This window comes from Anolis sagrei, chromosome 2 (genome assembly GCF_037176765.1).
Source record: "Anolis sagrei isolate rAnoSag1 chromosome 2, rAnoSag1.mat, whole genome shotgun sequence".
NCBI lineage: Eukaryota > Metazoa > Chordata > Lepidosauria > Squamata > Dactyloidae > Anolis > Anolis sagrei.
This window is the reverse complement of record NC_090022.1, coordinates 91,696,983-91,712,019: the sequence shown is the minus strand read 5'-3', so window position 1 is coordinate 91,712,019 and position 15,037 is coordinate 91,696,983. Positions and strand designations below refer to the sequence as shown.

The following is a 15,037-nucleotide window of genomic DNA, read 5'->3' as shown; positions in this document are numbered from 1 at the left end:
GGATGACGAGCAGAGAAGGCCCGAGGCTTTGAATCATGGCTTATATTGAATGGAGAGAACTTGAGAAGACCCGAAATTTGAATGCCTATTACCGCTGAGCACTATCAGATCACAAAAAAACAATTCAGACAGCCCAAATCTTCTCTGTAGAGTGTGTAATTCTTTTCCCCAGGGATATTCACACATGGAAACCAAGCCTTGCTGCATTTTCCTGGTGGCAACTTCCACCGTTTAATTCTGGATCATATATTGCATTTCACATGCAAATATAACAGATGGGATTCATCACATGAAGAAGAATTTTAAATGCCTGAACCAACCCCCATGGGGGGCCCATAGAAAGCCAGTACTTTCTTCTGCCTCTTTCTTCCCTAGTCTGTTTTAGCTGTTGGAAAACAACTAGGGAGGAGATAGTAGTTTTGTAAAGGAATGTGTTACAACCTTAGAATATTTATGTCTTGATTACAATCACCCTGTTTTACTGCCTTGTAAGAAAGGACACAATCGCCAATCATTTATACACTGTTGTTTTATGCTTAGGTTAGCATTGGATGTCCTGAAAAAATGGAACCCATTACAAAGATTTCACATATCCCAGCAAGCAGATGGGCTTTGTCTTGCAGTCTCTGCAAGGAATGCACTGGAACATGTATTCAGGTATGTAATTAATTATAAGAAAACCACAAAACCAGATGTTTGTGACTTTGTACACCTTAGAATAATAAGAACATAGCTTTACCATTTTGCTGAACATTGCTGGATATTGAGAGTCACTGGCAAGTACCTCATGTAAACAACCAGAGGCAAGATCAGGCAGGCATGAGTGCAAGTTCCAGTGGTTCTCAGCCTATGGGTCCCCAGATGTTTTGGCCTTCCAGAAATCCTAACAGCTGGTAAACTGGCTGAAATTTCTGGGAGTCGTAGGCCAAAATACCTGGGGACCCACAGGTTGAGAACCACTATTTTAACCAGTGTTGTTTCCTGTGCTGATCATTCTTTAACACGTTAGAGTTGCTGTGCCGGCTTGACATCCTTGAACCATGTGCTTGGAGGCCAACAGGTCATCTAATCCATTTCCTGGGTTCTCAATGATTATAGCTTTCCCCAGACATGTTCTTTTCTTGGAAGACTGTTTTTTTATGGTTAATAATGCCACCCGTTACATCACCTCATGTGATCCCTTTACTCAGAGGACACTTTGGGAAATAGCTGGTAAAATTCATTTTGAACTGGTAAGTATTTCTTTGCCAAAATAACAGCCCATGAGATTTTTTTTTTGTCAGACATTTGCATGCAACCACAAAGTTGTATATATTTTGCAAAGAAGTTGTGGTCTTTGGTGTTGGGCCCAGTATCCTGGGAGTATCTCGTTTCACTTAAAAAACAAAAAGAGTTTCTGCTTCTTAGTAGTGTGAAGTTAAGTTTGAAAAATGAGAGGACTATTTATGGTAAAAACAAGGAGCTTGGTTTTACTTGATCAGGATTTTCAGGCACAGAGGATCAGGCCCTTCACATGATTTGTATAAATCAAATGGAGGAGGCCCATACATTCACCCACTTGTTAGCTAGCTAGCGGACTGACAAGCACTATTTCCTCACCTGGTGACTTTCCCAATTCCTTTTACAGAATTCCTGCTTTTGGGAAGGAAACTATTTCTTCTTCTCACCATGGAAAACTTGGGAGAATGAACAAAGGCCTAGGTTCTTACCCATGTGCTAGCTTTGATAGGAAGGTAGAAAAGCAAACAACATGTCTTTTCCACCATCAGTTTCTTCACTGAGGATATGTCTGTGTAAAAGAGAGAATTCTATTTATATATAATTTAGTAGGAAGTGGCAAAAGAATGGTCGAGGCAGTATAGTGTAGTAGTTTGAGTGCTGGACCAGAATTTTAAGACACCAGAGATCAAATCTCTGCTCAGCCATGGAAACCCACTGGGTGACCTTGATCAAGTCATGCTCTCAGCTTCAGAGGAAGGCAATGGCACACTCGACTCTGAAAACAAATCCTGCCAAGAAAAGTCCATGATAGGTTTACCTTAATGTCTCTATAAGTCAGAAACCCCTTGAAGGCTTATAACAACAAAGAAAAAAAGAATTTGGATCTTTTGCTGTTTTTTCATCTTTATTGTCCAGTATTCGGTCCTGTCACTAGGGAAGAATGCTCTTTCTCACTTGGTTGATCACACCTGTCCTACCCAAGTGCACCTCACCAGCAGGAAATATAACCAAAGTGTTGACCTTTTGTCCAAAGGGAGGAACGTTTAAAGATGATGTGTATAGTGATGCTGTATAAGTGTCAAGCGGCAGTTAATCTGGTGGAAGAAAAGTCAAGTGTAGCATGAACAAAGAGTATCAAATTTCTACGGTGTTTGGGGTCTTTCAAGAGAAAGATTTCAAAGCATTCCTTTTCAGCCTGAAATGAAAGCTGACACACATTTCTTTAAATCTTCCCAACATAGCTTCAACTCCATTTGTAATGCCTCTGGGTGGATCTGCTTATTTACCCTGGCAGATGGAGATGCTCTGTCGTAATGGCAACTGCTTTCAAAGAACGGAAGGGCAGGGAAACAAGTCAGCTACGCTTGGCAGCATGAAGAGGGGGGTGCAAAAGGTAGAAGGAGAATCCCGTTTTCTCCTAGAGTTCATCCTCTTAGCTCTGGCCTATATATTAGTTTTGTAGCACCCCAGACTGAATGAATTTTTCATGAAAGGTCACTTGCAATACAAAAGAGTGTTTTATTGTGTCCTTTACCGGCATCCCACATTTCTTAAGTCTTTCCAAGACTGAGAGTCAAGCTTCTGTCAGTGCCAGCTTCATAAAGGGGGAAAAATAGATTATTATTTTTTTACAAAAGGAAAAAAATAGATTTATGATGCCTTTGTTTAAAACATTTTAGTACTGATTGAATATCAAATTGATATTTAGAAATATATGATAACCCTTTCTAGCACATTAAGATTGCAGTTCTTTCTGGCAAGCAGCATCTTGATTGGAGCTTTGCTCATGCAGGTGAATTTTTATAGCTCTGACAAATAATCTTCTTTTACCAAAACCTTCCTGGCAAAGAGGGATCAAAATCCATAGATCTCAGTGAAAGTGATAGTGTCCCACTAATAAAAAGAACTGGAACCTATGTAATAGTTGAAAGAGCCAAATGTCTAGAATAAGCATCCAAAAGAGACTAGCCAGCAGTATTTGAATAAGCATAGAGGAATAAAAATGAGTATTGCTTATGAAAAAGCAAGAGTTGTGGTCAATGACAGAGGATATGTTTTGCAAGAGGAAGGTGTAAGTTCAGTCCCCAGTATCTCTATGTGTGATTGGAAGATATCTCGCTTGAAACCTTGGCAATCCAGTGTTGAAACACTATGCTAGATAGGCCAATGATGTGAGACACTAAAAAGCAGCTTTCTATGATTCTGTGCACCAACAGAAAAAGCAGAAAATATGTGTACTGATGTGATAAGAAAGGGATTCCTACCAGCATTTGATGAAGATATAACTAATGTTTCCAAAGTGGAATGAAATTACAGTATTATCAGAATGAAACTGAATGTGGGTATTTGAATAACAATATGAAGGTCTTCAAAAACTGCTGTATAAATAAGGCTTGCGAAAACTAAACTTAAAACATAAATGCAGATCGTCAACGGGCATAATCACTATTTTGAGGTCAAGAGTTCTCTAAATAATTATCACTATGGTATTGGATATCAGTATATAAAGGTGTGTGTGTGTGTGTGTGTGTATACACACACACACATATACACAGACATCTAATCATGCTTGGTTGACTCTCAGAAATGATAAGTATTTTGGTTCAGAACTACAGAATAGACTCACTGGAGGAAGACCTACACACCATTTAGTCTAACTTCCTGCTTGATGCCAAAATCTGCATTTAAATTATCCCCAAGAGATGGTTGTCTGCTGCTTGTAGACCTCCAGGGAAGGAGAAGATACTTCCCCCTCAGGCGGTTGGTCCCATTAATCACACTGCATTTATTTTTGCTAATTGTCAATAAAAATGTGCCCTCTAGGGACATAAGCCCTTTAGGATTTAGTCCTACACAGGAGAGGTCAGAAAAAAAGTATGTCCTCTCCTGTATAACAGCCCTCCAGAATTAATGATAGCGCTGTTAGTAGTCTCCTGTCCACACTAAAGCAAAACTGTTGGTTTCCATGGCTGAGTAGGGGATTCAAACCCTGGTCTCCAGAGTCAGAGTCCAGCACGCTACACTGACTTTTGGGATTCTAAATGCCCTTCCCTAAACCGCAAATTCCAATACTGCCATGATAAAATGGACTGTAATCCCATTATTATACAGTGCAAATTCACACAAAAACATAAGACAAACTCTAGCCCTTGTAGTACCACATTTATTAAATATTGTTTGAGACAGAATTATGACTGGCAGTTCACACATTCCCTTCAATCTGATACCTTCCACATGTATTTGACTGCAGTTCTTCTAATAAGATAGCTGTGGGAGCATCGGACTTGCAAGGCTATTTAATTGGAAGACATTGTGTTGCTACAAAGAAAAACCTGGATTGCTTTTAGTCAAGAAGCAACAAGGGAACATTGTGGAACTGTATAGCTGCGAGTTGGGGTGAATAAATAGTGTGAACATATGGTTGCTTGCAGATCCAGTTTGGTGTAGTGGTTTGAGTATTGGAAATAATGGTGTAATGAGTACCTAGATCATGGTATGATCTGGGAGCCCCTGGTTGACCTTTCTTCCTTGCCCAAGGGCTTGGGGCAGGGTGAAAGCTATGACGCTACCTGCCTGCTTATATACACATACTTACATGTTGTGAGCCAGTTATTGCTGAACTGCTTAACTATAGCATTGGGCTAAGCATGTTTTAACCTAGGATAATCAGATCTGTGGAGTAATCTCTTTCCTGTTGTTATGTATAAACATTGTCACTGTTGCCACCTCTATCTAGTCTGCCTTGCAGTATATTCTAGCTGCATCATTTCATTCTACAAGCTGTGCGGGCAGGGAGGGACCTCTGCAATTTAACAAATGAAAGGATTGTAAATGTTTTTTAAAAGTCTTCATTTTCACTTTTTGTGAAATATTCTCTGGCAGCTACTGCTGCACAGGTACTCTTCATTGTTGACCCATCAGCTCAGCTTGCTAATTATTTCCTATTTGCATTTTGGGCAGAGTCCCTGACAACTGCTACTTGCCATCTGTCAGAAGAAACCCGGGATGGGTGGCATTCTATTTGTTTTATCTCTAAGGTAGTGCGGATAATCTTTCCTACGTAAAAGGGCACAGTGTAGGCTGTTGTTCTTGCAAAAGCCATGAACAATTTAATAATGATATTAATACTGTTTGTGACGCAAATGGAAAGGGGAGAGAACAGAGGGAAATGGATTCATTTATTTCAGGAGCTTGAATGCTGTGCTAGAGCCAGACGATTTCTTGCCTAGCTTTCATCTCAGTGCTCCAGCTAGTTAAGTACGTAAACAGTGCAAAGGATCTCTCCAATCCCTCATTTTAAAGTACCCCCAGATGTTACTCCAATATAAACATGATTGGCTTCATCAGTGGCTTCTAGCTATGTATACAGTAAAATTACAGCTTTGGCTACCAAACAAGAAAACTCAGACAAAGCTATTTACTGTTGGTAAAAGCCCATAACCTCAGATTGCAGTAAGACTAAGGAAAGCAACTCTTTTGCATCTTTTCACCATACTCTCACCTAGCCATCCCCTGAAGTATTCACATCAGGTATGCCCACAGTAAAAGCCATGTTATAGCAGATCAGGCTTGCTTCATAAAGCTGGGAAGTGATGCTGATTTCTCACTGTGCATCTGGCGAAAACTAGAAGATTATTACCCAGAACTTTCAACTGCTTCCCACACTGTGGGTTCCTAACCCTTGGTATTGAGTGCAGTTTTAAATATTTGGTTGCAAGTCTCGCGTAGGGGGTTCCAGGTCACCTCTTATCTAGGTGCTACTTCTGTGAGTAACTCCACTGGTGGCTGGTCATCCCCACAATGTTGAGTATTCCTTATCCAGAGCTCCAAAATCTGAAATTGTCCACAGGGGTGGCTGGGATGATTACCCTGTTTGCTTTCTGATGCTTCAGTGTAAGCAAATGTTATTTCATGCACAAAATTATTTTAAATGTTGTAGATAAAATTACCTCCGGCAATGTGTATATACAACATAAGGGAATTTCATGTTTGGACTTGGATCTCATCTCCAAGATATTTCATTATGTATGTATATGCAATTACAGGTATTCCAAAATCCAAAACATTTATGTTACCAAGTATTTTAGATAAAGGTTACTCAGCTTGTACCACCACACAGTATTACTGAAGTCTGCCTCTTCTCCTTGGCACCATGTGGTGCAAGGACCAGACTAGGAATACTGTTCTTTAAAGCCAAGGGTCTTTTCACACCATACAGTTATAGCAGTATGATTCCATTTAAACTATGCTGATTCCAGCCTAAAGAACCTGGGTTTCGCAATTTAAAGGTTGAGCCATGTAGAATTCTCATCCAAAGATTTATAGTACAGCTTTCCATGCTTGGAGAAGATAATGATGCTGGGGAAAATGGAAGGAAAAAGAAAGAGGGGTCGACCAAGGGCAAGATGGATGGATGTTATCTTTGAAGTGACTGGCTTAAACTTGAAGGAGCTGGGGGTGGCGATAGCCGACAGGGCATGGGCTGGTCCATAAGGTCACAAAGAGTCGGAAGCGACTGAACAAATAAACAACAACTAACAGCTTCCCATAGGATGCAGCCAGGTCATTTAAAGTGGGATCATAGTGTATCATTGTGCAGTGTGAAGAGTTCACAAGTCTGCCTCAGTCATACCTAAAGGGCGAATGACGGACTGACTCTCCTATAGAAATTGACCGAGGGTTCAACTCTCTTCAGATGTATCCTCTTGTAGCTTCAGCTTACCAGGTATTTTCTAGAGTTCATCAAAGTAGAAGCCCCATGGGGACCAGTTTGGCAAGAATTAAAAAAAAAATTCTTGCCTGAAATGACATTTGTCCTCACACTTCATTGAGAATGTGCAATATTCCAAATTACTTCTCAGTACCGTTCAGGAAATGCCCTCTTGTTTTAATGTAGTTATTTCAAGCTGAAGTGACTCTCCTTCTTAACCACAAGATCCATGTTACGTTAACCATTCAGTCGGATGCTGAGAGCAATAAGCCGCTCAAAATGGTTCCTTATTGCAGTTTAACTGGTCATTAGCAGCTGGTGGAGACTGATTTCTTATGGGTTATGGCTTAAATAATTACCTGACACTCTGAGCCATTAAAAAAACAACAGTTAATGAATAGTGAGGGAATCCAAGAGAAGAGAGCAAAGGGTGACATCCAACTAACTGGTCCGTATGTTACCTTCTTTGAGGAATGGCACTTCAGATTTCTGCCTGTGGGAGGAGGGAATGACAAAACAAATTAACCAGGGAGAATTTTAACAAAATTGTCAAAATTACTCTGTAAAATAACTGTTGACAGCTATTTAGCCACTGCAGTGAGCTTTAATAAGTTAACTTTTATGATGTTTGTCATAACCTGGGGTCCACTTCCCCCCTTTTCTTTTTAATGCCAGTAATTAGAGATTACACTTTACCAAAGAAATACTAATAAAGACCCTCTCCTTCCAGGAGTGTTTTAACCCCACTTGCCCCATGCTGCTTTCTTCATGCAGGGTTCAGCACAGTTACGTGTGAAATAACTATGGGGTATCATTCCCAGTCATAGGACCCCAAGCGTGTCAAAAAAGTGATCTAACATTGGGAGGCAACAGTGCTTATACTGCTCTGATTTCTAAGGCCCCTTCCACAGTGCTGAATAATATCTGCTTTGAATTGGAATATATGGCAGTGTGGATTCAGATAACCAGTTCCTTGATATTCTGGCTTATATGGCTCTGTGGAAGGGCCCTAAACATAGACAAAGTCAGAATTTCAACAATTTCAACAACATTAATTCAATGAGAGGTTTAAAAAAAGATATATCCACAGCATGCTTTCTTGTTATTAACATCACATGGTAGTGCTTTTTTTGTAAAAAGATGTTTTTATATTGTAGTTTTGGAGACCCTAGTGGGCAGAAAAACAATTTATAAATCATTTATAAACATAGATCATTAAACAAATGCTACAAAACATCCCAAACTCATCTCCCTCATTAATCAGCTTGAATTCATGCTCCTTTTATGTAACACCATTCTCTTCGTTTCTCAGCTTTACTGAGAAACAAAGTAAACTCATCCCGCAGTGGGTTGAACCCTTGTACCGGCAGGATTGAAGACCGACAGGTCAGAAGTTCGAATCCGGGGAGAGTGTGGACGAGCTCCCTTTGTCAGCTCCAGCTACCCATGCAGGGACATGAAAGAAGCCTCCCACGAGGATGGTAAAAACATCATAACATCTGGGTGTCCCCTGGGCAATGGCCAATTCTCTCACACCAGAAGCACTTTTCAGTTTCTCAAGTCGCTCCAGACACGAAGAAAAAAAAAACATTTTACTGCAAGGGCTTTACTTTCTACTTCCAAAGCAGTTATTACCAAGCTTGGATCCCCAGAGTTTATGGACCTAATTTCCCAGAGGTCTCAACCACCCGTGGCCAGTGGCCAAAGATTCGGAGATCTATAGGCAATCTGGGAATCCAAGTTAGGGAACTACTGTTCTAACTGGAAACCACTTTCCACGTTAATATACAAATACTTACGGAATCTGTATGACAGATTTTTCCTCAGGTGTTCACCAAAAAGCCAACAATGTCCTCTTAACTATTGTATGTGGGCATGAGCCTTAAAGTAGCCTTTTGACTTATGGCAACTCCATAAGTTTCATATGGTTTTCTTATACAAGGAATACTCAGAAGCAATTTGTCAGATCCTTCCTCATCACTGATGAATACCTAAACCATCTGGTATTCATTGTCAGCCTATGTCTGAGTACTAACCAGGTCTGACCCTGCTTAGCTTCCAAGATCAGACAGGATCTGGTGACTTTAGTATATTTAGGCCTCATCTTAACTGTTGTGTCTATGACCAAGAAAGTGTGTGAGTGTGTGTTGGGACAGAGGGAACCTCCATTCCTCTAATCCAGTGGTTCTCAACCTGTGGGTCCCCAGGTGTTTTGGCCTACAACTCCCAGAAATCCCAGCCAAGTTACCAGCTGTTAGGATTTCTGGGGGTTGAAGGCCAAAACATCTGGGGACCCACACGTTGAGAACCACTGCTCTATTCAGACATCACAGATGATAATCATTTTCTCTGTGTCTCTTCTGAGTTCCTTGCATCACTTCAGTAGAAGAATTCTACAGTGTTATCAGCTAGTTGAGTGAGTAGATCATGTTACCCTATAAAGATACATCTTACTTCAAAACCAGCTCACCTTTTGACCGACATACTGGCTAAAGTATCAGTAACCTCCTAACTACAGTAAGCAAATCCAAGGGCATGGTCAGGTTAGAGCTTTGTGGAAGAAATAAAAAAGTACTGGGAAAACAAGCTTTATCCACTACATTTGTTCTTTAAGAGAATAATAACATACTTCCTAGGAATCTTAACTGTGAGACATGCCACATAACCTGCATCTTCTATATTCTTTGTGAGGTTCTGAGTTAATATGGAGTCAGCCCATTCCTCTCGTTACTCAGAACCAGCCCTATCATTAGGTAGAGAAGGCAGCAACATTGGGTAGCAGACACAAAGGATAGTTGTTCCCGGCTGTTCCTTCCAAAACACCCTCTGTGCCCTACATCCCTTAAATTAGCATGTTTCGCTGACCTGTGCTGGAGTAAAGTACAGTTGCCAACCTATCTTTAGAATTTGGTGAGAACATTTTCCTTGCCTCAGGCAGCAAAATCTCTAAGTACAGCCCTGTCTTCAGTGCCTCAGTACATAGGTGGGTAGGTTACAAAAAGAAATTGCAAATAATATGCCTCCTGCAGTCCCACTCCATAAAACAAAATTAAAAATCTCTTCCCCAAAAGTGACTTGTCTGTTAGTTTTACCGGGCCAAAGATTGTGAATGACTCCTAGGACAGAATATCAACTGAATTACCTCTTACAAAACTTGGTTAGAAATGAGCTGCGGGCAGCCAACACAGCAGGAGGGAATGTGTGGCATATAAGCATGTTCTTTTCTGGCATTAGAAGAGGCATGGAATGAGATGGTATATGGGGAGGGTTGTCATCTCTTCAAGAAAATCAAAACATCCAAAATAAAAGGCAGTGGGGATGCAGCACTTTCTGTTTTTTCTCACTCGTGCCTGTGGCTTTAATTACAGTCGCTGAACTGAGTTGCGATACTCTGGTATCAGTGATCTCCAATAGCAGTGAATGATGTGAGTTAGCCCCCTGGGGTTTCATACTCAGGCTCTTGCTCTGTTTTTCCTACCCCCTCCAGTGCTCCATGCCTTCGTGCATCACAGCATTCCATGTCACATGCGCCTTTGAACACAATCTGGACATGCGGACACTATTAGCAGAGAACGATGAAGTGAAGTTCAAGTCCTTCTGCCTGGAGCACAGCAGTGGTGCCACCAAGCCACCAGATGACGCACGGATGGAAGGAGACCAAAGCAAGCTAGAAATGGAAAAGATGACACTGAGGAAGCAGAAGCTCCAGCAGCTAGAAGAAGATTTCTACGACCTCGTGAAGCCCTCTGAGGTGGCTGAGAACCTTGACCTGACTGAGTGGCTGGTTGATTTTGTCTATCAGTATTGGAAGATGAAAAGGAAAGCCAATTGCAACAAGCCCCTGATGACACTCAAAACCGATGAAGTGGACAACTTAGCTCAGCAAGAGCAGGATGTGCTATACCGGCGCTTGAAGCTCTTCACACACCTCAGGCAGGATCTTGAAAGGGTGAGTAGAATTCCTGGCTAAATAAAAATGTCCTCTGCTGCTCTTTCAAGGTGAACTAAGCAGTTTCCAATAATTCTTTTGCTCCATTAGTCTGACAGATTTCTGCAACGGTCACTTAAACTTGGCAGTGCCTGCCCTTAGCTTTTGTTGTGCTCATTTTCCACCAATTTGTTTTTGTTGTGGCTATTATTCATGGGGCTTCATCATTCCATTTGCCACTCCCATTGTGGCAAAGGTGAGAGGGGCACCAGTCTCTCTCCCTTTCACTTAGAAATGGAAAAGCTCCTTGTTGCTTTGAAAGGCCTGGCACAAAAATGAAGAAGATTCCCCACTCCTGGTTGTTTAATCTCATTAAGATGCATCAAATCTCTTATTGCGAAAAGGCCGTATATGGAATCATAGACTTGGTTGAGACCAGAGGGCCATCCAGACTAAACCCATTCTGCTATACAGGAACACACAGTCAAAGCACTGCCGACAGATGACCATCCAGCCTCTGCTTAAAAACTTCAACAGAATGAGACTCTACCCCCTCCAAGGCAGCATATTTCCCTTTTGAACAGTTGTTGTTGTCAACCAATAATTCCAAACTAGGCAAAAGTATGATAGCTGGGACCCTATGCTAGGCTACTTGCACAACGCGGGTCAGAATTAATGAAGGCAAGACATGCACAACATGGGTCAGAAAGGGAGGGGGACAACAAACAACCAAGCAAAGTGCTTAAGGCGAGTGAGGCAATGTTAGAGTTATTTACTGTTAAATGATAAACAACAGCTTACGAAGACGGTAAACAGGATAGAAATGTTTCCTCTCCCCCTTTCTGGTGAACAGTGTTCCCACGAATCTGACGCAGCTGCGTCTCACTCTCTGCGCTGTCTCGCACACGTGTTCCTCTCATTAATTCAGCATTCAGCGTTGGGGCTATCATACTTTTGCCCCAATTATCACAGATGTTAAGAATAAAACCACAAATTCTATTAGTTTTTTGTTTTTCTGATGTTTTCCTTTTAGTGTGATGAAAACGGCCATTCACTCTTGGTTAACAATTCTTTGTCCACCCTCCCTGATGATGGGTGTCATTCACCACAGATCTGCCGGTTGGTTGGAGAGAGGAAGAAAGTCAAATGCTCATTAAATTTTCTGATTTCTTCATATTAAAACAGAAGCACTTGAAATGCATTTTGGACTGTCCTAATTTAATTAAATTAAAATCATACTGGCAGAGTAGTTTCCAGCATTGCTGGTCAAAGTGGTGGTCCTTGGACCAAATCTAGACCCTGAGCCATTGGCTGCTGGTTCCTGGTAGGTTTCCAGGAAAGGAAGAAGCCAGTGGGCACAAATACAGTTTATAATGCACTGAGAAAATATAATTGCCAGTTCCCCACATGAGAGAAACACTGGCGAAGAGAGGTATTTGTTTTCATTAGAACGATTGTCTGCAGATTCTTTTGTAACTTTTTTTTATAAACAGACATATGTTTGCAGGTAAGACCAGGGAATGCTTTTGACACTGCCTATTTTGCAAACAAACAAACAAATGGACAATGTTATTGAAGTGACTCATTTCCTTTCCTTCCTTTCCTCCTGCTTTCCCCCTGCTGTGCCTAGTACTGCTTGTGCTGATGCATGCAAGACAGTAAAAGGAGATTTATTAGAATCCTGCTCCCCAAAGTGCCACACTGCCGATAGTCTTGGTTTCTTGTTCATTTTTCTTTTTATTATCTACACACTCACACCTGTATAGGCACACACAAAACACTTTCAGATCCAGTCATGAAACTATGGAAAGCAGAGGATATGAGGGCAAAACTGGTACTGTGTAAACAGCTTATGAGGTGGAAGAAGCGAAACAAATTGCCCAGTAAACACCGCTGGGAAATTAAAGTACAGGGGAGGAGAAAGCGGGGAGAAGCAAGAAAGAGATTGTAGTCAGTGCAAATAGATATAGAAGGGATAAGCTCTGAGATAGTTGATCCGCCAGCAGATAAGGAAAAACTTCCTATAGTTTGAATTATTCCTCCCAGAACTCCCACTTGTTCCAAGTACCTCTGACAGATGGCCATCCAGCTCTGCTTTAAAGCTTCTAGGGAAGAAGCTTCAACAACACTCTGAGGCAGAAAGTTCCACTGCTAAACAGCTCTTACAGTCAGGAAGGTTTTCTTAATGTTCGGGTGGAATCTCTCATTCTGTCATTTGAACCCATTACTCCTCGTTTCATTGTTTCTCTGGTTTATCATCATTAAAGCCGCCCTAGTTTTTGCAGTGGCTTGTCCACCCCCCACCCCCCTCTCTTTCTCCTTTAAAAAGGTGCTTACCTTTTTAGTTTTTCTTTCAAATCTAATTCTCGAAAGGTTCCATTATCTCTGTTGATTCTCTGGTCCCCCATTCATGCCCACTTCCTTTTCTCTCATCTCTGGGCGCTTGAAGGAGAATATCAACACAGTGAAGCATCCAAGGATGAAGGGGAGAGGCGGGCATGAAAAGGCAACTTTAGAGTGCTGAGGAACAGCAAAGGAGTCCCGGGAACAGACAAGTGAGGGGAAACTCCTACATATTTCTATTTGTCAGCAACACTAGGGGTAGTGGATGTGAGCCAGCTCCTTTGACAGAAGGAGAGGGCTGAGTACCGGGGGGGGGGGGGGCATCTCCCCAGCCTTATAGGAAACCTTGACAGATTTAGCATTGTCCCCCAGGTCCCAGCAGAGTTCATTGACTTCACTGTTAGGATGGTGGACCCCTTTCTCCCAGGCAGGCCTTTATGATGAAGAAATGAGAAAACCATTCCCTCGGGGATCAAGGTGCCAAATGTTTAGGGATTTAGATGTCATCACAAGCACCATGAATTCAGACTAGAAACATACTGGTAGCCCGTGCAATAATTTAACAATTGGCATTAAATGCTCTCTGTATGCTATTCTGATCAGCATATTTCAGGTCTTTAAGGTCTGAGAAGAAAAAAGAATTTGCAAAAGAAAAAGTGTTTAAGATTATCTTAGACCTTCCACACCAACTGTCACTACATTCCTAACAGCATGCTGAAAATAGTTTCATAATCAAAACAATATAAATGCTTTGTCGAAGGCAAAACCTCACAGCCTGTGAGGATGCTTGCCACAGATGCAGGCGAAACGTCAGGAGATAATGCTTCTAGAATATAGCCATACAGCCTGAAAAACCTACAACAACCCAATATAAATGCTGGTGCCTTTAAATCAGTTTTTGTGGCTTACTCTGTTTTTCTACCCAGTTATGGGTTATCACAGTTAGCTTTTCCTTGGATGCCTAATCATTCTTATATAAATATCAGGACCCAGTTTTCCAGTCAGTTGAATGGTCTTAAGAGCAGAAAATCAATCCTAGAGGCTCAACACAGTGAAGGAAATAAAACAAAATAAAATGTCTATTGAATCATGGCAAACTATTAGAACAATTGCATTTTGCCCCATATTTGCCATTTAAATAAGTACAGAGGCGTAATATGTACTTCAGAGTACAGTCTTCCATTAGCCACCATAACTTGTTCCTTGTCAGGCCTAACCCCCGTTGTTAATTAAGACAAAAAATGAAAAGAAGAGGATGGAGCCCACCTGGGAAGAGCAAATAATTATCTGTAGCTGCATTCTGGACAGAAAATGAACATATATCTATTAAAAGCTGATAGGAAATTGTGCCCTTCTTGTGAATTTTCCACAGTTAAGAGTGTACCTCTGTTTTCCAAAATCCAATTATACAAAAGTGTGTTAGTACCATAAAGAAAAAAGCTATTGCACAATTAGTCATGGGCCTAATTGTGCAATGTTGCCTTCTTGCACAAGGCTGATGAAATAGTGGTTTCTGTGATCCTGCAGTAATTTCAACTAAAGTAGACCCACTTAATCAGTTAAGCATACCTAGATCTCAGTTTCGTAAAGTCCCAATGCTTCATAGAGACTTTTCCTGATACCTTTTGCTCACCCCCCCCCCCACAGATATCCTGTAGAATTGAGTAATATGAAAGATTACAAAACAGTATTTGTTCTCTGCACCTATTTTGCAAAGCAGAAACTATAGGTGGCCTGCTTACAATATAAATGTTGCATAGTTGCCTGTGCAGTGATTTCCTCATGGATATCATGGGCCCTACTTTGAATTATAGGTTGATGTAATTTCTGGAAAT

The 15,037-nt window shown here is 41.2% G+C and overlaps 1 protein-coding gene across 5 annotated transcripts in view; it reads left to right on the top strand.

Annotated features, from left to right (window-relative positions):
- JADE2 (jade family PHD finger 2) overlaps positions 1-15,037 on the top strand; it is a 192,634-nt gene that overhangs the window by 138,808 nt on the left and 38,789 nt on the right. For 4 of the 5 annotated variants that reach the window (XM_060765283.2, XM_060765285.2, XM_060765284.2 and 1 more), the window contains exons 8-9: positions 541-657; positions 10,419-10,880. In XM_060765283.2, the coding sequence (XP_060621266.2) occupies positions 541-657; positions 10,419-10,880 (579 nt within the window). The remainder of the gene's footprint in view (positions 1-540; positions 658-10,418; positions 10,881-15,037) is intronic. The other variant, XM_067463695.1, reaches the window with a different exon arrangement.